The sequence below is a fragment of the Papilio xuthus genome, unplaced genomic scaffold, assembly GCF_000836235.2.
Source record: "Papilio xuthus unplaced genomic scaffold, Pxut_1.1 DF828952.1, whole genome shotgun sequence".
Classification (NCBI taxonomy): domain Eukaryota; kingdom Metazoa; phylum Arthropoda; class Insecta; order Lepidoptera; family Papilionidae; genus Papilio; species Papilio xuthus.
Window position 1 is genome coordinate 4,317,424 of NW_013529697.1, and position 24,430 is coordinate 4,341,853.

At 32.7% G+C, this 24,430-nt stretch overlaps 3 protein-coding genes across 3 annotated transcripts; all 3 read right to left on the minus strand.

Moving 5' to 3' along the window:
• Positions 1–234: 234 nt before the first annotated feature.
• ry (xanthine dehydrogenase rosy) lies at positions 235–7,439 on the minus strand. Its single transcript, XM_013322433.1, has 8 exons — positions 7,252–7,439; positions 5,490–5,644; positions 3,168–5,340; positions 2,755–3,063; positions 2,323–2,660; positions 1,172–1,976; positions 832–999; positions 235–389 (listed from the first exon to the last, which is right to left on the minus strand). The coding sequence occupies exons 1-8, from the start codon at positions 7,321–7,323 to the stop codon at positions 339–341; spliced, it is 4,071 nt and encodes a 1,356-aa protein (XP_013177887.1). The 5' UTR covers positions 7,324–7,439; the 3' UTR covers positions 235–338.
• Positions 7,440–8,061: 622 nt separating this feature from the next.
• Xdh2 (xanthine dehydrogenase 2) lies at positions 8,062–15,080 on the minus strand. The gene is made up of 8 exons (XM_013324124.1): positions 14,868–15,080; positions 13,602–13,756; positions 11,309–13,433; positions 10,921–11,229; positions 10,503–10,840; positions 9,602–10,406; positions 9,276–9,443; positions 8,062–8,866 (listed from the first exon to the last, which is right to left on the minus strand). The coding sequence occupies exons 1-8, from the start codon at positions 14,937–14,939 to the stop codon at positions 8,816–8,818; spliced, it is 4,023 nt and encodes a 1,340-aa protein (XP_013179578.1). The 5' UTR covers positions 14,940–15,080; the 3' UTR covers positions 8,062–8,815.
• Positions 15,081–16,091: 1,011 nt separating this feature from the next.
• On the minus strand, positions 16,092–16,971 carry l(3)87Df (cytochrome c oxidase assembly factor COX20 lethal (3) 87Df). Its single transcript, NM_001312299.1, is given in 2 exon segments — positions 16,092–16,538; positions 16,825–16,971. Coding segments are annotated over 2 exon segments (369 nt in total). The 5' UTR covers positions 16,879–16,971; the 3' UTR covers positions 16,092–16,223.
• Positions 16,972–24,430: the final 7,459 nt, after the last annotated feature.

Sequence of the window (24,430 nt, forward strand, 5' to 3'; positions counted from 1 at the left end):
TCTTTTTTATTTTATTGAATGTTTTAATTCTTAAAAATTACTTTTACAAGTAAAAAATATATTATAATAATTAAAAAGTGGTCCATAGTAAAAGTTATCTGCGATATAAACGCAATAATTACCATAACAGTACTTAGTTGATATGTCGACTGGGAATTTATATGTATTTTTATAATTTAAAAATTACTCTATTGGTTGATTGCTTATATATAGGATAAATAATTGTAAAATAAATAATTTTATTCAATGAATTTATTTTAATTCATCTTTTTTGAATACACGAAAACTTAACTGCATTAATATAAAATAACCTTAAAATTAATATGACAGTTGATATTTTATGGCACAACATTCCAAGGTACGAAGCTTTCTGGATCCGGTACTGGTATCTGTAATCAAACAAAGGTACCTTTCTTTAATCTGAATAATTAGTTATGCATCCATTTGTAGATTATTAAAATTTTTAGAGTGCCCACTACAGAATATAGAAAATTGAAGAAGGCAAAATTTTGCATGTTCCGGAGCCAAATGGTCTACAACTATCAATCAGTCCAGTATAGAGTGATGGTAATTGACAGAACTCAATTATTTATTACATTTCGAAATATATATTTTCTTACTAATATTAGGAATGCGAAAGTTTGGATATTTGGCTAGATGTTTGTTAGAAGGTCCCTCCAGAAGGGCTTAACGAATCTCTAAAATTTGGCATAGATGTAGAACATAATCTGGCAGAACGCATAGGCAATTTCTGCACCTCTGACTATAAACCTGACCACAGGTAATTCACATTATTCCAAAAGTTCCTGAACTATGAATAAATAAAATTACCTTTTTAGTGATATGATCTTCGCATGCCATGCGTATCCTCGCGGATGTGGCGGGCGCGTCCAGCTTGAAGTCTGGGCAGACGCCGGCGTCAACGCGCGCCGCCTTTATAGCCTCCTTGATAGCGAAGAACACGGAACACGCCAGGAACAACGGCGGCTCACCCACGGCCTAGAAATATACAATACAATAAACGAGTATATAATTCAGAACTTTAATATAAAAGGATTAAAAAAAATCACTTCTAGAATATTTTACCGGTTTTCTTTAATGGCAAAAATAACGTTGGTTGTCTTACGATGTAGAACTCTCCAGTAACGTATATATAATTTGCTAAACTTACTTTAGATGAGTACACGGCCCGAGGGTTGGGAGCGCCCTTGAGCAGCGACACATTGAATTCCTGCGGGATATCGCCAAATCCAGGGATCTTGTAGGCGCCCGGCCCTCGCGAGTACAACGTACCCGTCGGTGAGTAGATCAGTTCCTCCATAGTGAACAAACCGTAACCTTGTATGAAGGCACCTTCAATCTGACCGATATCTATAGCCGGATTGATACTCTCACCCAAGTCCATGACAATATCCGTCCTTATCACCTGATGGTCGCCGCTTAGGCAATCCACTTCGACTTCAGCGCAGGCAACACCGTAAGTGAAATAGTTGAAAGGTTTCCCCGAATTATTCTTAAAATCGAATCCGATGTCCGGAGTTGCGTGGAAACCGGTAGCCGATAAACTGACACGGTCTACGTAAGCTGCTGAGATCCACTCTTCCCATTTTCCATTTGGATTTTTCTCTTTGTACGGCTGGAGTCGTTTCATTAGCTTCTCGCAAGCCTCTAATACGGCCATACCGTTGAGATCGGATCCCGCGCTCGCCGCCGTAGCAGAGGTATTCGGTACTTTGTCAGTGGCAGTCTCAGTTATATGTATTTTGGACACATCTATACCAAGTGCTCGGGATGCCACTTGTATCATTTTCGTGTGCAAACCTTGTCCCATTTCTGTACCTCCATGTGACAGCAAAACGGATCCATCGACGTAAACGATGAGGAGGGCTCCGGCTTGGTTCAAGAGTTTTTCAGTGAATGCGATACCGAATTTTGTTGGTATTATAGACATACCACGTTTCCTCCATCGATGTTGTCTGTAATATAAAATATAGATAAATTCGAACCCCCTCCTGATTACTAGAAGCTATATAATTAGTAGTTATTGGTATCCGTAGACCAGTCTGCATTTAAGACGTATAATTATACTAGAGATGATATTTCAATGTGAACAAAGACCGGTATATCTCTCGTTGATAAAGGATCCCTAACAACAAGATAACATATAAGTCGTTATTATCTTTAAATATTTCTCAATACAAACACTATTTATATTATATGTATCTATAAAACATTCAAAAGATACTTTGATGTATTTAAGAAATATCAAAAAATTTTTGTAGGAATAATTCTAGATCAAAAGTAATATTTCAACGAACATACTTGTTGAAGTTTTCTACCGCCTTCTTTCTTTCCGTGAAGTTGCTTTTTTCAACACATTCATCCCAACATCTTTGTAACGTACAATGTGTGAGAACTTGATTGTAATGAGTTGTTAAGTTCTCTCGATATAAATTCATTTTCATTACTTCTTCGATGTTTCTTCCTAATTTTTGAGCTACATCTCTTAGCATATTTTCGGCACCAAACATTCCTTGAGGTCCGCCGAAACCTCTAAACGCTGTGTTTGAAGGGAGGTTTGTTTTACAAACATGCCCTGTTACTTCTACGTTTGGTATATAATAAGCGTTTTCAAAATGGAACATCGCACGTTCGACTACCTATAAAAATCATTTGAGTATAGTAATGAAATTTTGTTCAGCACATAACATTTACATAAAACTTATATATTATATAAAATACATTTTAACTTACTGGACCAGATAAATCAATTGAATATCCACCATTATTGTAAATATTAACAATGGCTCCCATTAATTTCCCTTCTTTGGTTGCAGCGACTTTGTATTTTATTAAGAAGGGATGTCTTGTTCCGGTCATTTGCATATCTTCATCACGATCTAACATACACCTCACCGGTCTGTTAAGTTTGTGAGCGGCAAAGGCCACAGGCAGCGAAGTCAAAATACCTCTAGATTCTTTGCCGCCAAATCCTCCGCCCATTCGTTTTACACGTGCCACAATTCTGTTCATAGGAACGTGTAAAACGTGACTTGCTAATTTCTGAAAGATATAAAGGTATTTGATCACAAAACTCAATTAAGATTAATATAACCTAAAATTTCATTAGAATAATATGACTAGATCAAATTAGAATAAAATCGTACCGCTATTTCGGATGGATGTTGGCTGGAACAAAATATCTCCAGTTCATCGTCTTCTCTTTTGGGTACAGCGAATGCAGCGTGTGTTTCCAAGTAAAAATGTTCTTGGCCACCTATTCTACATTCTCCTTCTACAATAACATTATTTGGGTCATCGAAAGCCAATTTTACATCGCCTTTTCGTAATGTTTTAGGGAATTGTTTGTAGAACGAATTGTGTTTTATAGCATCTTCAATGGTAATAATGATAGGCTGCAATTCCTCATATTCAACATGCACTTTTCTCGCTGCAGCTTGAGCCGTTGCTTGATCTTCCGCCACGATGGCACCAATCGTCTGGCCTTGACTTATAACTTTCTCTGTGGCGAACAATTCTTCATCGTGAAATATAGGACCGATTGTGTTTTGTTCTGTAGTCAAATCTTTAGCTGAGAAAAATGCAACAACACCTGGTTGTTGTAATGCTTTTTGTGGATCTACTAATTTCAATTTGGCATGAGCTTTTGTGCTCAAAATGAAAGCTAAATACAATTCTCCTTCTACAGAGGGCATGTCGTCGCAATAAATAGCTTCACCGGTGACTTGTTTCAATGCAGACATATGTGGTATGGGTCGCCCAACAGCATCGCTTTTGAGTTGCTTATCACCAACCAATTCGAAATATTGCGCGCTCTTTGGCACCTGACCATGAAATTGGTCAGCGCCACTACTGTAGTACGGCTCAACAATTTCATTTTGTAGATAATCCTGCGACATATGTTTACCGATTGCTAAATATGCTTTTAAAAATAAACTCATCGTCAAAGCCCTTCTGTATAATATGTTACCACCAGGTGCTGATGGATTCAGGGGTAATTCTTCTAAAAGGTATGTGTATGCCTTTTCAAGCATTACTTCATCCCATTTCATGCCGACTAAAGACTGATTAGATTTCGTAGCTATTTTTGTTACTGGAGCCATACCTCCAAATGCCATATTAATATTCTTTATAATATCACTGTTAGCCTCGAACTCCACGTTTATAGCTGCTGTGACAATAGATATATCATCTTCTCGTCGTTTCGCTTGTTTATATGCCTTTACATATTGATATCTAGTTGTGAAAGGTATTTCAATGGACATTAATACCTCATTGGGTTTAACAACATTTCTTCGATAACCAGTGAAAAAGTTTTCATCCATAAGCACAGAACGTCGACCACCTTGTTTACTTAAAAGATTTAATTTAACCTTCATCGACATTAAAATGGGATTCAAATCAGATATTGGACTGCCGGTCATAATGTTTCCACCTATAGCAGCAACGTTGCGTATTTGTTTACCAGCAAACCAGTACAACATATCTTTAATTGTGACTAAAGATCTAGTTTTGTATTGAGGCAACGTTTTAATATAGTTATCGCAAGCGTTTTCTAGATCCATTAGTGTCACAGCTGCTCCTACAATTAGTCCTGTATTAGATTCCTCTATGGAATTAATTTCAGGTACACAATTTGGCATTATTATTACCGGATAGACGAGATGTTTGAATTTCACTTCAACGCCGACCTCTGTGTTGCCGACTACTATTTTTGCTTCGGGATACTGTTCTTTGAGTTTTAAAAGTGTATTTAAATCGGTCGGTCTGTACCATGTTGTGCTTGTACCACGATAGACTAAAAATTGTTCGTCGTATGATGGGAATAGTTTCAATTCTGGAGGGAAAATTGGTTCTTGACTAGAGTCGTATGGCAAGAATGATGATTTATCGAAAATATATTTTGTTTCACTTTTATCTTCAGATGTATCAGTCTTATTTTTACAACATGCCTCGCCCATAGTGCATACTCCATTACTTTTAGATGTTCCATTTACGGTTACACGTTGACTTTCCCAATCTTCTATGAATGTTTTGTAACCTTCTATTATAGCCCGATAACCGGTGCATCTGCACAAATTGCCTTGTAATGCCACTTCCATATCGGAATAATTTATTTTCTCAGAACTTCTAAGTAAAGCGTACATAGACATGACAATGCCTGGTGTGCAAAATCCACACTGGGAGCCGTGTGCTTTGGCTAATCTTTCTTGAACTGCGTGTAACCTTGTTTTTGTCGAACCAATTCCTTCAACGGTGGTGACGGCTAAACCATGCATCGCGCACACTGGCGCCAAACACGCGTTGATCGCTAAATGACTGCGCATGTGAGTTAAAGGTCCTTATTAAAAAAAAACACATTTATGATGATATTTCTAAATACAAATAACAGTGATTCAAAGATACAAGTTTTTACAGTGTTAGTTTTAATATAAAGGTAATAAATATTTCTAGAATTAAAAGGATACATGACTTTTTTCTCTTTTCGGTTGTATTTGGAAACCATGACTGTACATGCCCCACAACCGCCTTCCGCGCAGCCTAGCTTGGTCCCGGTAAGGCGAAGTTTCTTCCGTAGGTACCATAATAGTGTCCATTGTGGGTCCGGATTTGATTCTATTACCTGTGCAAAAGTGATAACAAACTAAGCTTTTGTATACTTATTTTTTTATAACTGTTTGTCGGTAGTAGTAAATAAAGTTAGGTATTAAGTGCAAACTAAGCCTCAATAAGTCTGCTATTTTTTTATAACTGCCTTTTTTATTTACAACAATCTTCAGGCTTTATAGCCCAGATACCTTAGTAAAAGATACACAAAGATTATAATTGGAACTGTGAAATTATTTAACTGAAATATTTTAGAATAGTAGCATTTGTTAATATCACAAAGATAAGAAGTCAGTTTGCGACAAACAAAATACGTAATATAATGACAAGAAGGGCAAAGAGGTCAGTATTGCCAGGGTCGGCAGCCGCAGCAAACATTGGTCCGCTGTAATCAAATCATAAGAGAACTACGCATATAATGATGAAACATTCGTGTACTTGTGTCACCTACACTAAAGCTAGGTTCACACGAGGTCAGAACGCCGAGATAGAACTGTTCTGTTTTGAAATAAAGTTTGCGTTCAAATACCAGTAGTACTGCAATGTTAACTTCTGTGCCTCGTGTGAAACTAGCATAAGAATGAACATAATATCAGCGTTCACTGTTACGCCAATAACGAGTTTTTTTATATCTATTCAATGATAACACATATCGGTAACTCTCTTGTGAAAGCAAAGAAAAACATTTCGCGGTCATCTTACGCTTTTATCTCATACAAGCTGTTTTAAAACCACCTCTGCTTTTTGTCTTCACTGGGTATATCATAGAGATAAGTACAGTCAGGAACCTTCGCCGTGTTTCACTTACAGAAAAATTGTTGCTTGCATTGAGATTCATCAATATAACCAATTAGCAATGAGACGGTTAATATGAAATAGGTAACGATTGCTATAGCTAATCAAAAGTCATTTTGTTCTTTTGTTGAGGAAGAGACCGTTAAGAATTATAAGAAACTATGTAATCGTTACTATCTGTCCTTGACCCGAGAAGCAATTGCGGACCTAATTGCATGATGAGTTAATAAGAAACAGTTATCGAATTACTTGCAAGTTTCGTACTATTTTTATGAAGTTGCACATAATTTTTATACAGTTTTAGAATAAATTCCATAGTCGGTACAAAAAAAATCCTTTAAGCAAGAGTACGCAGACTCCAAAAAAATATTGACAGTTCAAATTCAAACCCGGCCTTCATATCATCCATCTATCAGAATCCTAGTTAAAATAATGATAATAGACACATTGACATAGTATGTAAATAATCACTATGGATATTTGAAAGTTTACAGATTTTATTTTAATAATTAAATTGTGGATACCCTATATTTAACTTTGATAAATCCCTTCATATTTTATAGCTAAAAGTAAACCTGTTTTAATCAGGTTTTGCATATAAAAACATTATCATGTACCATACTTTTTAACCCTAAGAAATAATAGAACTGAATTATAACATTACGTTGTAACCTACATGAGACGAAGCAATTCGTTCTTAATCATTTCATAATATACTCCAAACACTTATATCATGTCTTAATATTAACACGCAAATATCCTAAGATATCGCTTTCCTTGTAACAATTAACTATTTATATAAAATTATATAATTCTTTGATTACTTACCTTCTTTCCGTTCACATAAAAAACTAATTCTGTACACACATCACTCTCCTCATCCGCATTAAGTTGTCCCATATTGTTTAATTTACTAGTTTTTTTTAAAGTTATTCGGAATAAAACTGTCGTCCGACTTCCACAAATGTCCGATTATTACTGACAACCGAGAGAGGGGACGGTCGAGCAATTTGATAACATGTTTCGAGTGCGCCCGCGCACATTACTTGCATCATCAACTTACCAATAATCTAGAAAACAGACTATGCGTGATAAATTAAATATTTGTACAATTATATATGAGTATCTTCTTAATTTCTTTACTCGTCTTTCGTTACTCTATAGATTATTTACTTCAAAGAATTATATACCAGTATTGAGATGTTAAATGCTAGTCGTAGATCGTATTTAAATTTTGTTGTATATATTTATAGTTGTTTGAAAATAGAACGGCTTAATATCGCTTAGGTAATCTTTAATTACATGCTCCATTCATCGAGTTCGAGAATTGCGATTGAGGCAGATTGGCAGACCTCAAATATAGGTTCTACATCACAAATCACCATAGTTTAGTTATTATGTTTGCTACAATTGGATTAAATAGTAAAAGGTTATAAAAAAACATGTTACTATTTCTATCATTACTGTATTATTTTAAGTAATATACATAAGTAACAAAAAGAGAATACGAAACTGAAACAAAATAAAACTTAATTATCTTTAAAAAGTAAACAATATGTAACATCTGACAAATGTTTTTCGTTGTCTTAAATTATTTTATCTGTGGTAATAAAACGAAGATATATAAGTAGAAAATTTTAATCCTTTAATAAAATATTTCCGTAGAGTTAACGTATACAAATATTTTCAGTAATCCTGTTTATTAATATGAACTTAATATATTGTGACGTAGATGTTTTGATGTAACAATTACATAATCTTTCACAACCTTAGAATCTATGGTAGAAATACTAATTGAAGTTACCCGACCGGTTTGTACTCGGGATTTACATTTTAACAAAACCGGTGGCTAGACGATCGTCAACCTTTTGGTCCAACCAGTCAATGTTTTGTGTCATTTTTATTGAAGAACCTTATTTATATTTTACAGTTTATGTCCCTTAGCCACAAAATTTAACAAGATCCTTGCCATATCTAGAACTTCAATGTTACTTTTAACTTTGTATTCCATATATTTTTATAATAAAGATTCATATCGAAATGCGAGTATTTTAAAAGCTTCTTCATAGACTGCTTTTAATCTTTGGTATTTCTTATTAAAAACAGACTGCCTACTAGCACAGATGTTGTAGAATAACACGGCTAGTTTGACGAACTTATGATATACTGAATAAGTTCAATGCACATTAAGAATAGCTCTTAGAAATCTAACTTAATTTTACGTAACGAAGTGATTAGTAAAAATAGCACCAAGATTATTTATGTAATGGGTTTTCATTACCGAAATATCAAAACAAAATGTTGTTATCTCACTTTTTACAAAGAGTACGAGAGGGATGACAATATACTTATATATCAATGTTTCGGTAGTAGAAACCAAAGGTTAGCTGTGTTAAACCGATATATTCCAAGGTTGACCACCCGATTTTATAGTTGGCTTGACCTGAAACAAACAAGTTGACACTTAAGAATCTTATCAATGTTTTAGGCCGAATGGTAAATATATTTAAAAAATTTAAACTGTTATAAATTACATAACAAATAGACAAGTCGTATAAAGCCTAATATATTTTGTATTAACCATTATCCTTGAAGTGTTATTAAAAAGAGAATGTTTAACGCAAAGCACAGAAAAGTCAATGAAATGATACGAGCATGTTTTAAGCTCCAATATAAAGAAAAAAAAAACAGATTAGTCATTTAATACTCTTAAATATAATGGTTTATTTACCGGGATTTATTGTTAATAAAACACACTTGTACAACCTACAAAATAATCATAGTCTTAACCTTCTTTTTGGCAAATGTATCTCACATCTATCAGCTTACTCCAACTATGTAAAAATAAATACCTGTTGTGTAATTTTATCTTCACACGCCATTCTGATCCTTGCACATGTCGCTGGAGCTTCTAAAACGAATTCTGAACATATTCCTTGTTCTTCCCGGTATGCTTTTATAGCCTCTTTAATAGCGAAGAAAACCGAAGCTGCCAAGAAAAGAGGCGGTTCTCCAACAGCCTGGAAATTTAAAACAATTTTAATATCGGTTCAATTGTTTTATTATGTCTTTAGTATTTTCATTGTCCTATCCTGTGTCAAAATGATGCAAAATAATTTTTTGTCTACTAAACGATAACATAGATATTACGATGTTCTTAAATGCCCTTAATATTTACCTTAGAAGAATAAACAGCTCTTGGATTCGGCGCACCTTTTAATAAAGACACATTAAATTCCTTGGGTATGTCAGAAAAACCAGGAATTTTATATGTCCCAGGACCCTTTGTTAACACCTCTCCAGTAGGTGCAAACAACATTTCTTCCAACGTAAAAAATCCATATCCTTGCATAAAAGCACCTTCTATCTGACCTATATCAATGGCTGGATTTAAACTCTCACCTAAATCCATAACAATATCAGTTCTCAACACCTGATGATCACCCGTTAGACAATCAATTATAACTTCAGAACATGCAACACCGTATGTAAAATATTCAAATAGATCACCAGAATTTGTGATTCTGTCATAATTAATTTTTGGCAAAGCATAAAATCCGGTTGCGGATAAGCTAACTCTATCCAAATACGCCGCTAAAACCCAATCCTCCCATTTACCATCCTCATTTAGTCTTCTGTATGGCTCTAATCTTTGTTTTATAGTGTTACAAGCATCAATAATTGCCATACCGTATAGATCTGAACTTATGCTAGCGGCTGTTGCTGAACTGTTGGGAACTTTATCGGTAGCCATCTCACTTATATGTATTTTACTAATATCCACGCCCAGTGCTTTTGAGGCGACTTGAGTCATTTTTGTGAAAAGGCCTTGTCCCATTTCAATTCCACCGATAGATAAAAGAATAGAACCATCGTTATATACAAGTAGTAAAGCACCTCCTTGATTTAAAACATCAGTTTGGAATGATATGCCATATTTTGTTGGAACTAAAGAAATACCTTTCTTTTTCCATCGATTACATCTGGAAATTAAAAAAAACATACATTTTTAAATACCGGCATATTATTTCGTTTTGTTTATCACTATATATTTCATAAATGTTGAGTAATTTTAATACCTATTAAATTCTTCAATTGCAGCTTTTCTTTCATAATAATTAGAAGACTCGATACACTCTTTCCAACATTTCGATAAGGTGCAATAAGTAAGCGCCTGGTTAAAATGTGTGCGATCTCCTTCCTGATACATGTTAAGGTTTACTATTTCTTCATAACCTTTACGTAACGTTGCAGCTACATCTCTTATCATGCACTCGGCTGCAAGCATTGCTTTTGGCGCTCCAAATCCTCGAAATGCAGTATTAGGTGGTAGATTAGTTTTGCATAAATACGCATTAATTTCAATATTTGGTATTATATAACAATTGTCCAAATGGCATAACACCCTCTCGATCATCTGAAATAGTTAAATATATCTTCTAATTATTTTTGTATTATTACGTTTAAAAAAAAGAGTTAGAATGAGAAAAATCTTACAGCACATGATATATCCATACAATTTCCAGCATTGGCATAAACATCGAATATGACACCAGAAATTTTACCGTCATCATTGAAAGCTACTTTATATTTTGTTAGAATTGGATGCCTGTAACCCGTGACTTGCATATCTTCATCCCTATCTAAAACAGCTCTTACAGGCTTCTTTAATTTATATGCAGCTATGGCAACAGGCACAGCTAACACAGCTGCCCTAGTTTCTTTTCCTCCAAATCCACCGCCGACCCTTTTTACTTTAGCGACGACTTTATGATTTGGTATGCGCAGTGTTTCAGATACTGTATGCTGTAATTTAAAATTGAATTTAATAGTACCATTGAAACTTATTAAATAGCACATTAAATTTAAGAAATACATCGCTTACTGCTATTTCAGCTGGGTTTTGAGTAGTTGCTATTATTTCCAACTCATCTTCTTTCCTTACTGCAAATGCTGACATTGTTTCCAAATAAAAATGTTCTTGAGCTGCACTTCTAATATATCCTTCTCGGACGTATTTTGCGTTCTCAATTGCTTGCTTTATATTTCCTTTCGATAGTGTTTTAGGATGTCCGGGAAAGAATGATTCGTGTTTTATTGCGTCTTCAATGGATACAACAGTTGGTTCTAGGGACTCGTATGTCACAGTGACCAATTGCTTAGCTTTCCTCGCCGCACTTTCCGATTTAGCAATAATAGCTCCAATTACACAAGCCCGACTTGTAACAATTTGACTTGAAAATATCTCCTCGTCTTTAAATATGGAACCCATTTTGTTACATTCGTCTGGTAAATCTTTAGCAGAAATAAAAGATACCACCCCAGGTTCTAATAAGGCCTTAGAAGCGTCCACTGTGTTAATTTTTGCAAACGATTTGTCACTGAAAATCAAGCTTAAATACAATTCCCCTTCAATAATAGGCATATCATCACAATAAATAGCTTCCCCAGTAGCTTGCTTTAGAGCAGAAGTATGAATAATTGGTTGACCGACAGTATCGTATGACTTTCTATCATTATTTTTAATTTCGAAACATTGTGAACTTTTCGGCTCTCCACATCGTATTTCTTGTACTCCACAAATTTCAGTCTTAGATGACGTCAGCCCATTTATCAATTTTTGAGACACATAAAGATAAAAACGGAAAAATAAACTAAGACAGAGTGATTTGCGGTATTCAGCCATACCACCCGGTGCGGAATTATCTAATTCCAATTCTCCACTAAGTGACTCAAAAACAACATTTAATAATTGTTTATTCCATTGCATGCCAACAATCTTTTGCGAGGACTTCGTTGCACAAATAGTGGTTGGTGCCATACCACCAAAGCACAGTTTTACTTCTTTGATTAAATTATTGTTTTCTTCCAGAACCACATTAAAAGCTGCTGTAACAATTGATATATCGTCGTCTCTTCTTCTGGCTTGTTTGTATGCTTTAAAGAATTGTTTCTCTTTAGTGAATGGAATTTCAATAGCAGTGACAACTTCATCCTCCTTAAGTGCCACCTTACGGTAACCTTCAAAGAAATTGGTGTCAATTGTGATTTCTCTTTCTTCTCTTAAATAACTTGAAACGTAAAGCTTTGAGGAACTCGCTAAAAATATGGGATTCAAATCGGATATGGGACTTGCTGTTATCACATTGCCTACGATAGTCGCAACGTTTCGAATTTGATTTCCAGCGAACCAATGCAGCATATCTCGTATTGCTTCGAGGATTTCGACATTTCCTTTATTTCTTGAGATCTCTTCGCTTAAGAAATTATTTGTTTCAGTCAAGGAAACAGCTGCACCTATTTTCACGCCAGATTTCGAGGTGACACAAACATTCATTTCTTTTATAAACATAGGAGATATTAAGACAGGATATTTTTTGTTTTTAAACTTCATCTCGATTCCTACTTCTGTATTTCCAGCAATAATTTTACCGTATGTATATTCTTTCTTTAATAATAGTAAATCCTGCAACGACTTTGGTCTTATCCATGTTACGTTTTCTCCTATAAATAATAAATTGTGTTGCGTATAATCGTCTTTGATTTTGAGTTCTGGAGGAAATATCGGTTCCTGTGAGGGACTGTATGGCTGGAATTCTGATGTGTTAAATAGATTTCGATTTTCTGTCTTTTCTTTTGTCTTCAATTTGCAACAATCTTTACCCATGGCGCACGAACTCGGTGTATTTTTAACATAATTTTGCTCCCATCCGTCAGTGAACGTTTTAAAACCTTCAATTATAGGTCTATACCCAGTACACCTGCAAAGGTTCCCTTGCAATGCGGTTTCTAGATCATTATAATCTATTTTGATTTTATTTCTTAATAATGCATACATGGACATTACGATACCAGGAGTGCAAAACCCGCACTGTGATCCATGAGCTTTCGCTATTCTCTCTTGAACTGGATGTAGTCGATCATGTGTAGAACCAATGCCTTCAACTGTGGTGACTGCTAAGCCATGCATTGCGCAAACGGGTGTTAAGCATGCGTTAACAGCGTAATGTCTGGTTGTATATTAAGGAAAAAAATCAGTTACACAAAATACTATAAGAGATGTTACTCATTTCAACAGATGGATGGGTTTATAACAGTCATAATAACCTATACAATTTGTCTTTATTACATTGTTTTATAGTAAATAATTACAAAACAGAGCAAAACTAAAAGGATACTTGATATGATCTTCATTTCGTAAGTACTGGGACACCATGACAGTGCAAGCGCCGCAGCCACCTTCCCCGCAGCCATACTTTGTACCGGTCAAGTGGAGCTTTTTGCGCAAATACCAGAGCAGAGTCCATTCCGGATCGGGGGAGCTTTCTACAACCTGAAAAAAGTTTAGCGGGCCATAGAATACTTTTGCTACACTAATTATATTAAAAGTACATTGTATTGTATTATTATTAAATATTACTTAGTCACAACATGGATAGTGTTTGCCATTACAAATACCAATTTTAAAGCAGTACCTACATTCATTTTAATGTCAATATAAACTGGTATTCGCCCTAGATATACATACAGTACAAGTAATAACAAGATTCTTGTACATACAGAGAGTGCAAATTGCATTTTTTTCTTTCGATAACGAGGATACAGTTATTTTTAAAACTTACATTGTAGTCTAATAGTAATTTATTTGTAATCTACTAATCTTTTTTTTATATTTTACAAACAGGTGTTGTCCCCTATGTCACCATATGTCTAAAAGTTTTCATAATATAAACACACTATAGCTATAAAATAAATGAATGGTGTATTTGGAACCAGGTTGGAATTAAAAAAAAATATTGTAATACCCACCTTATTATTTTGTCACCTATTGTCCAGTAATAATTAATACCGACGGAAGAATTCACTTCTCTTAAGCAGTATACTTTTTGATAAGAAAAGTTAAAATCATTTGACCTATGCGATATTACATTGTAAATATAATTACTTACAATGATACCGGACATAATGTGTTTACCATACGTAGTTGCATTATCCAGTCGAACCGTGATAAGAGTTTTTTGCGATCCCGATGACATCCATATATTAGATATTCGGGTTAGGGACACTTTAGGGATTATCCAGATTTGACTATTTTCATCTTATGACGCATTAAGTAACAACAATGTAGTTTTATATTAAGATCTACCTACTGAGTACATTAACTTAAGCGGTCGCATCGACTTCGACACCGCAAATTTAAACAATATATCAATAATTTGATGTCAAAATCGGTCTAGCCTTCCAAGAAATTACCCGGAATAAACGCGGCGTTGTGGACAGACGAGTTTTAAAAATCGAAAAAATATATATATCATATAATGTATACGATATTCCATGCAGACACTCCAATTTCATTCATATGTATAGATTGGTCATATAAACAACATTTTCTTTACATACTGATAAAGAATATAAATCAATTCAAAAATCAAGATAAATCTTACCTTTTTACCGTTGACAAAAAACACAAGTTCTGTTTGGATCGGCTTGGAGATGATATCTTTCAATTTATCCATTTTTCAATTGAATAATCTTAGCTTAAACTGATTAAATGAACGTTTTACGTGTAGGTACGTAACATGACTAACAGCGCTCGATATCAGCGACGTACTAAATTGTTGATGCTAAATGCGTCGGTATTTTCTCGTTATACCACTTTAAGGCTAGGACACACAAGTTTTATTTTTCATATGATTTATCTTATATACTTTTATCACCCATGTTTCATATTTATTTTTACCTAGTTTTTGCTCGCGACTCGCAAAATTAAAAAAAAAGGATGAAAAACAACTCTTTAGTTCTCTTATATTGCACTCGAAATTATGTTTTATATCTGTGCCAAATTTCAATAAGATGTGTTGAACCCTTGGGGAGATATCGAGTAAATAAGTAAATCCAACGTAGGTATTACAAGGGAACTGTACATTTTTCAGGATCATTGGTAGGGTATATGTTCTTCCAGACTATACTCTATGTCTATTCCAAATTTCATCGAGATCCGTTCAGCCGTTTTGGAGATACCTTCTAACGAACATCCATCCAAGCATTCGCATTTATAATTAGTAAGATTTAAATGATATTCGTGAACATAAGATCTAAATACGCTAATCATAGCGAACTGTTTGCGTGTTATCTTTTTCGTATTTTCTTAATACATATTTTTACGTACTATCATTTTATTGTTTTATTACAAAAAAATCCCAGAACATTTAACAAAACGTGGGCGAGTAAGCGCACGATGCATATCACGCGCGTGTTATGTTATTGAGGACGTGTAGTAAGACGAGATTTTATGTTAATTTTTGGTAGATAATAAATAATATAAATCATTATATACAGCTATTTTTACCTTTATAGTCTTAAAAACTTTAAAGTAAATATATTAAATAGCTGAAGTTAGTGATAGACCTTACCTTTCACATTATTATGTTTGTTCTGCACATAAGATCACACAATAAATACCCTGATATCAAGACCTGGGTATGCAATATATAAACAGTAACAGTATATAAGTTTAAATATTAAAGTATCCATGAATTTTACTCTTTAGAATAGTTTTACATAAAGAGGATTCAATTACAAAGTAGTCCTATTTGAAATCTATGTGATGCAAAATAATAAAATTAATTTTAAAATATCATATTTGTAATTTATTTAAATAACACACATTTACATAATTTATTTTATTGAAAAAAAAAAAGATATTTTTTACAAAAACATACTACATTTCTCTTATTCTAACAACTGAAATTATTTAACTATTTTACAGTATAGTACAATAATATAAATAACATATATTTCTACGCTGATTTCAGAATTCCTTTCTCTTCCATTTCTTTTTCTACACCTGTACCTTCATATCTTATTTTATCTTTTAAAGCAGATTGTAGTAACTGAGCATCAAATTTCTGTTTTGACCAATTGTATCTACAATATGACCAATATACCAATGTGGTTATTGTAAATGCTCCCATTCCTATATGTTGTGATAATAACGGCTTTGAAGTCTTAAAAAAAGATGCTATTCCAACCCCAACACCAGTACTGATTCCATATAGAAAGCTTTCTCGGAAACAAGGAATTGTTGACAAGTCTCGACCAAAGAGAACTAAGCCCTGAAAATAAATTTTAAGGTTAACAAGTGTCAAAGGATTATAAACAGATTTCTTTATGCGACTAAATCTTATTGTTATTCCCTTGGAATGGTAGCTGGAATTAAAATAGAAAATTATCATTAATTTCAATGATTTGTATTTATCCATGCTAAGTAATTTCCAAACTAATTCATAAGGTAAAATTTAAGCTTAACAACAATTTAAAACTACATTATTGATTACATAAATATAACATTTTAACATTATTTTGATAAAATTGAATTTTGTTTCAGTCCTACTGTCTTACCTTCTTTTCCTCTTCAGCATCTTCTTCCATCATACTTTTGACAACAGTATCCATGTTTCTCTTTTAAGTTTTTCTATAATCAATTCAATGTACTTTTTGGTAACAAAAGACGTAAATAAATAAAATAACCTCCAATACAAACGCCTGGTATATTTATTGGAGCAAAAAATCAATGTCAATGTCAAAAAATTTGTAACAACAATTCTCTATAATCCGTGTCTGTCTTTCGGGTGTTGCTATTAAATGAAACACCTCACTCTTTAGAAAATATTGATTGAATTTCCATGATAAATATGTAGGTAAGATATGTTAGTAAATCCTAACTATTCGAGTTAAATCTTTTTTTTTAGCTTAAGTAGATTTTTTAAAATTTTGCATTTTATAAAATGATCGATGTCGACAGGCCGACAGCCAATTTCGATTTTAGTCACAAATGTCAAATGGTTTCATGTCACTTTGACATTTCCTTCTGCAAGAATTTCAGGCTAGGTTTAGGATTCAGTTTTGATGGTTGTGATTAAGGCATTGCAAAAATCTCAGTGAAGAACCCTCAAACTCAAACCTTTCAAGTTAAATTGTGCTTTTTAAAGTATTACAACTATTTCAAACGCTCGTAGAAAGTTGTTTAGTTTACGTGGGCGGTGTTTAGTTAACATTTCGTATTATCTTAGTTTTATTGAGAGCAAAAACTAAAAGAACACCTCGTTTTGTGCGTTTGATTAGTAGTCAGAAATAGTGAGATATGGCTAGCTAGTTGCGAACTGCTTTCAAATATATTGTATGTTAGGTAAGTATCCAATGTTTTTTTAATAGAAGTTGTAAGTTTTATTTATAAATGTTACTATTTCTAGCTCTATGCGGCACTAACTTGTACCTTTTTACTTGTTATTTTTTATAAGGTACTAAGTCTAAGTGTATGTGTTCTTTATACATTATTAATATTTTTAAAACATGCAAACTTTTTGGGAAAAATTAATTAGATTTTTTGCCCATGTAAATTTTAATCTAACTAATGTAGTCCAATTATAACTAATGTAGTAAAAACTGTTGTTGGTAAAAAATCTTCTTATAATTTATCTTTTTTTTTTGGAAAATGTATTAGGAAAAAGAAAAATGTAGACGGAAACTTAACAGGTTCAAATCCATCATTGATTTTTGTCTTGACCTTGATCTTAGGTCACAACCTAATCATTATTAAATAAAATGTTACCTAATTAATTCCAGAAACTATTTACATATAATCCTACCTACATTTTTTTAAATATACTACAAAAAAAAATTATATTTTTTCAAACTTTAATGAGATTTTAATGTTTGCAAATTGTATCATTAAATCAAAAATCTGATGAAAAGGTTACATCTCTTATGTGATCGAAAATCTATGTTAAGTAGAAATGTTTTTGTCATATATGATAATCATGTTTGAGTTATTACTTTTGGTACAATGATCAATGTCAAATGCATCAATAACTTAATAGTTAAGGGTATGGATTTCCAATCACATGGTCAAGGATTTGAATCTCGCCATTCTTCTATTCTCGTAAACCATATCCTGACACAAGCCTAGAGCTTAGTTGTAATGATACAAGACATAATAGTCAATTAACAAAAACCTGCTATTATTTGTAAAAAAAAAAATAGCAATACATCAATTTTATGATAAATTTTTATAATGTTGATTAAATAAATTTCTATCTTAGTAATGTTTTATTCTTATCATAATAAATAATCAAATACTCTGTGACGTGTGATAGCCAGGTGTCCCAGTTCATAATCTTTACTTTATAATCTTTATTAAAAAAAAAATTGAACATGTACCTTCATTAATTAATATAGGAAATAATTTCAAAGAGTAGTTACACAATGTGTTACTACTCTTTGAGCATATATTTTGATCTGTTATTATTTTTGTATGTATATACATAGGATTGCTGTAGTTGATAAATAATTCCCCCATTGTTCAATAAAGTCAATTTGAAGTGGATTCAAGTCTAGAAATAGACATGGCATGCAATAAAAGTTTCAATCGGTTGAGAAACTGACATCTGCAACGCCTCCGCCGCGAGGCCGTAAAGGTTGCCGCCTCAATGTAATTGTAACCAAACTGATGTTTAAACTAACCATTTTTTTTGTTACAATCATACTTGATTGTATTGTCAAACAGAAATTCGTTGTAAGAAATACGCGGTAGTCCTTGATTCAAGCAATGATACTATCAGTCTGTAAAGGAATTAGATTTAAATGTTTAAAATAATTACATTGATGTCATGGTACTTTGATTCCCCACGTGCTAAATAAAATGCCGGGTACGCGCTATAATTGACACGTCGGGTGGAGGGTATTCTGGTTCCTGATGTTTAAAATCAAGTGCTGGATACTAAACTGCTATTATGGAAAACGCAATTAATTGCAATAATAATAATAAATCTTTTTATTCAGACACAGGGTCCATACACAGCAAAAAATACAAATTTAAATTCAGACACAAAAATAAAAACACAAACAAAACTCTTCAGATCACATGTAGACGTGTCCACATGGCCAGCACTGGACAATAATATCATTCAAGATTTTGTTCTGTAAAGCTTTGATACTTTCTCTACTTATTTATGTAACAGCAAAAAATTGTTCTGTAGCCTTCAGTTACCTAATAAATTGGCTTTTTATTTGATTAAGTCGGGAAACTACGTAACAAATTTCGCAAACTTTTGTATAGAAGCATTTTTCCAAGACAAATGGAAACATCATCGTCTTTCACGATTATATTAGCCGTGAGAATTCTTTGAGTTAATTAATTGATGCTACTTTGATATGTTCGTGTCGGTAAAAGTATAGAAGTTGGCGTCATTTGCAACTTTTTCTTTGGATTTCGTTAAAAATTTTGCGTAATTTGAGAGGTCTTTTTTACCATTCAAGATTTTTTAATTAGATAAGAGGATGTCGTAAAATTAAGTAGTGCTTTTTCCTTGTATTACTACAATTTAATCCTGCTTTGTGCATCCGTTGAGTTTATGACTAATAAAGTATCATAAAATATACGAAGGTACAAGTAAAGAAAAAGCGAACCAACAAATTTCGAAAAGCGATCATATGAAATCTATATAATTTACTTTCCTTCTCCAGTAGAAAATAATCATCTTTAGTCGACATTTATTGTATATTTTATATCGGGGCTGTCAATTTTTATCGTTAAAAATAGTTTTGTGAATTACTTAATCTATTATCAAATATTTTTTAATTGAATTAAAATTTTGATAGACTGCCTTCATGATAAAAAGATGCCGGCAATCCGATTGATGTGTTGGCTGTGTGCCATGATCAGCTTGTAACGCGGTCCGGTACATCACGCATGAAGGATCAGTAACGATCCGACCCGAGACCCAATGGACGCATGCCCTACTTACTTTTTATATAAATAAGTAAGAGATGTACAACATAATGATGTCCCAACCTAGAGTTTTCAAAAAATGTAGCAAAGCAATTTTACATAGCTTTAAACAGTTTAGTTTTAAACAAACGGCTTAAAAGATTCCATTTGCTGATGAGATTCTTTAACGATAAACACTCAAATGATTATTGGACGTATGGAAAGGTCATAAGAGCTATTTGTAGCTTATTCGCTTACACAATTTTATATTAAAAGATGTCTATGATTTAAACAAAGTGGTTTTACTGTCGTTCTGTATCTGCTGACTAGATCCTAAATCCAATTATAAACGTCACTTAGCAATGACCTTTTTAAATAGCATGAACTTTTAACTACTGCCGTCTCTTTATAATGTACTAGCAGTGGCACTCGACATCGTTCTCGTGGAATTAAAATTAAATTCTAGGAATAAATATAGTCTATGTCACCAGGGGATAGTGTAACTTTACAACAGTGAAAGAATTTATCAAATCGGTTCAACAGTTTCGGAGTCTATTCAATGCAAACAAACAAACAAAACATTGTAATTTATAATATTAGTATAGAAAAATCCCTACCTAAAGTTAGAACTTAGTCTTTAAGCGGATTAATGATAAACCGCAAATGGAATGTTTCTTAGTCGCCAGTACTCATTATATAAATTTGTAGACATAATTAACCTACACTAGACTTAAGTATAGGTCTATCTATGTTGTCTTTTAACCGACTTCAAAAAGGAGGATTCTATTTGTATGTTTTTTTCTACAAATAGCGAGTTATTTTGCTAAGAGAAAAAACATTGTGCTGACCATACAGTGAAGTAGTAAAAGAGAAAATGAAAGTACGACGTTTCTAGTAGTTTTACCGGTCCTTTATTTTTATTGCTCTCTTTAATAGTTTTTTTTAAATATTTCTGTCAAATTAACCAAGCTTTGTATCTATGATGTCTTAGTAAAAACTATTTAAAACTTATTTTACTCGATTAAAATCATATTTTGATAGACATTTTATTATGTTCTCGTTAGTTTTTAGTTTCAATAAAGGTCTCGTTACTACGCCATGATTGTTAACGTCTAATTAATATTAAACCACTTCCTTCTAATATCCTTATTTTAATATTTGTTATGTATACATAAGATTAATTAAGAATAAACACATCTTTTGCCTCTTACATAATTCACAGTTTAATTTATCTATATACAATGTGTATGGATTTCAATTTATTTCAGGTCATCCAGATTTTGTTTATTATATGGTATGTTTGTGTAACTCAAGATAACAACACAATATAATAACGTATAGAAATGATCTATTATTATTTGCGTATGTTGTTTTGTATGTTGCCGCCAAGATATGTTTAACAAATCTATAAATAAATATTAAAACACGCAATAGCTTTTCAGTTTAAGCAAGTTGATGTACAAAACTTAGGAGGACCGGGAAATTGTTCTAATTAGATTACTGACTTTCAGTTGTATGGAAATTACATATTTCCTATAATTAAAAAATATATATTTCTATTTAAAAGCATGAAGATTACAATAATTAAAATTTACTTTTACCTTATAGTCAGTAAGTCCACCGATAATACAAAAATTCTATCGTCAATAATAATAAAGTTTTCCTTTTGCTCTTTGAACGATATGCAAATTATAATAATAAAAAGGTCAACATGAAAATGATGTATAAACTAGAAACATGAAATGATTTCTAGTTTTTTTTCTCTGAGTGAAACTTGTCTTGTAGCGAATAGAAACAAGATATTTTTCGGAATGCAAGCAGCCAGTATTGCGTTATTGCCGCATACATCCTTCATGCCTCTCACTGCACGCTGCCGGTTATCTACGTGAAGTGGAACATGCTTGATCGCATAACGAGACAAATATTGTACTACTCATTCCATCCAATATGACATATTTGACCAACTTATACCAAGTTTTTACCAGACTAACCGCCGAATTATTATTCAGTTTCGAACTCTTCGCTTGCTTACAATTTTCCTTCCCATGGTACTTTTAATTAATATTTTAATCCACTTAATTAACATTAACCCGATCTGAAGATCGCAATAGCTATTGATAAAAAATATCTATTGTTTAGAAGGCGTTCGAATAATTTTTGTACTTCGTTTCATACATAGTACCATATTTGAAATAATTTTAGAATCGAAATCAAGCATTAAACATAGATTACAGCCGTAAAACAATATATTAAATTTAGAAAAACCAGACAGGTTTTTCCGTAACAATTATGCCAACTATTTTTGTGTGTTTGAAGTAATTGAGCATAAGTTAATTTAAAATTTATTCAATATGCGTACTATTAACATCCAAAGTAATTAAATTCAATAATTGAAAACAGACAGAATCGATCTTCATGACGGTTAAAATGTCAAGGTCTCCAATGAAGCGAGCAATTTTCTAAATCAAGTCTCGCTTAACACAAATCTTTGTCGTTCCAGTTATCAGCTTAATTAATTTTAATTAGAACATGCTTTAGATCGAGTTTCATTTTTAATTGTGCGGTTTGTCGTTTCGTTTAACTTTTAGATTTTTCTCCAATTTTACTCAAGTTACATTTAAAAATAATTTAAGTGTTACTGCCGCATTTAATGACGCTAAATGGCCACTCAGGAATCCCTAATGGAAGATGAGTTTATCTACTCTGCGCTAAGCGGCTACTAAGCAACCAATCAGCATGCAACCATATTCTGTTTGCTGCGAATTTATCCTGTTTGATTATATTTAAAACATATACAAGTGTTCCTGCAATTAACTTATAACTTGGTCTCACAAATGTTTAATTTATTCACAATCGTTATTTATCTTTTCAAACCACAATATACATTAGTGGACTACCATATTTATTGTGGTTTAATTTTGCTGCAACATGTATTCAGATTACCACGGTCAATGTCATAAACATATAACTAAGTGACGAGTTAATATATTGCCTTATTAAGACTTGTTACGCGTAACTTTACCTTTTTATAGTAAAATAACTATGGATATGACTTTAGGGAGCAATAACCTTTAACTTATCCATACATAAAGCACGTGCTAACTTATTCTAGATTATAAGATTGTAGATTATAAAATTGAGAGAAATTAAAAACACCTATGCAAGATCGTGGCTTAATAAAAAAGAGCTAAACAATGTATAAAATTCTAGAATACTCCACAATTATTTTTAAATAAGCTGCTTTAAACACGATTACTGCTAATATAAAAAAGTGCTTCTATAAAATTAAATTCAATAGCTTTGAAGTTCTTGACATTTAACTACGAGTGCCTAATTCAGTTTATTTTAACGTTCTTTAAACTGAAATTTATTGATTTTTTTTTTAATTAATCTATTTATTACGAGTATACATCTTATATTGATACTACAAGAAATGTTCTGTTATTGGCCAAAGACATTTTGTTAGATAATCATTACATGATTGTTTAAATCATCTTCAAGTTAAGTCTTTCATAGCATAGATGGTAGATAGACCAAACCGCCACATAGAAATTAATATTAAGAAATAAGTATTTAATTGTACTTGTTGTTAATGGAGATAAATTCTATGACCTTAACAATTGGTTAGTGCCAGACTAGACTAACGACCCCATGCCATCAAATAATTTATCTAGTCAGCTAAAAATGTAGTTATGATAATACATCCATTTTCTATTTATCTAGTGTTTATATAATTGAATAAACTGCTAAGAGTATTTTATAGCTTTAAAAAAATTATGATCGATTTAAACTGAAATTACGGTTGCGCTGCGGCAAAAGTTTCTGTTGCCTATATAATAACTGTTCTCAAAGAAGTAATACAGGAATGTATAATTTCAAATAACCACTTAAAGTTTATGTAAATATTAAGCTTGTTTTTGTCGTCCTTTCGTAAAATTTGCGCAACAAGCATGCACTCATCAACATCCTGCCTGCAGAGGTTATCGCTCCATCTAGAGAGGGGTCGCCTTATACTGCGTTTGGCAGTATTACGTTACAAGTTCAAACTCTTGTTCTTTGTCGTTTTTTATTACTCACTAATAATACCAGACATTGATACCTAACAGATCGGCTAAAAAATCTCGTGAATTCATCTTTATTGCATTAGTTGGTAGAACTTGTTGTCATATAACATGGAATTGAGTACCACAGTGGACTGTAGATTTTGTTAGTGCTGCCGATCCTCTACAGTGTTTTATT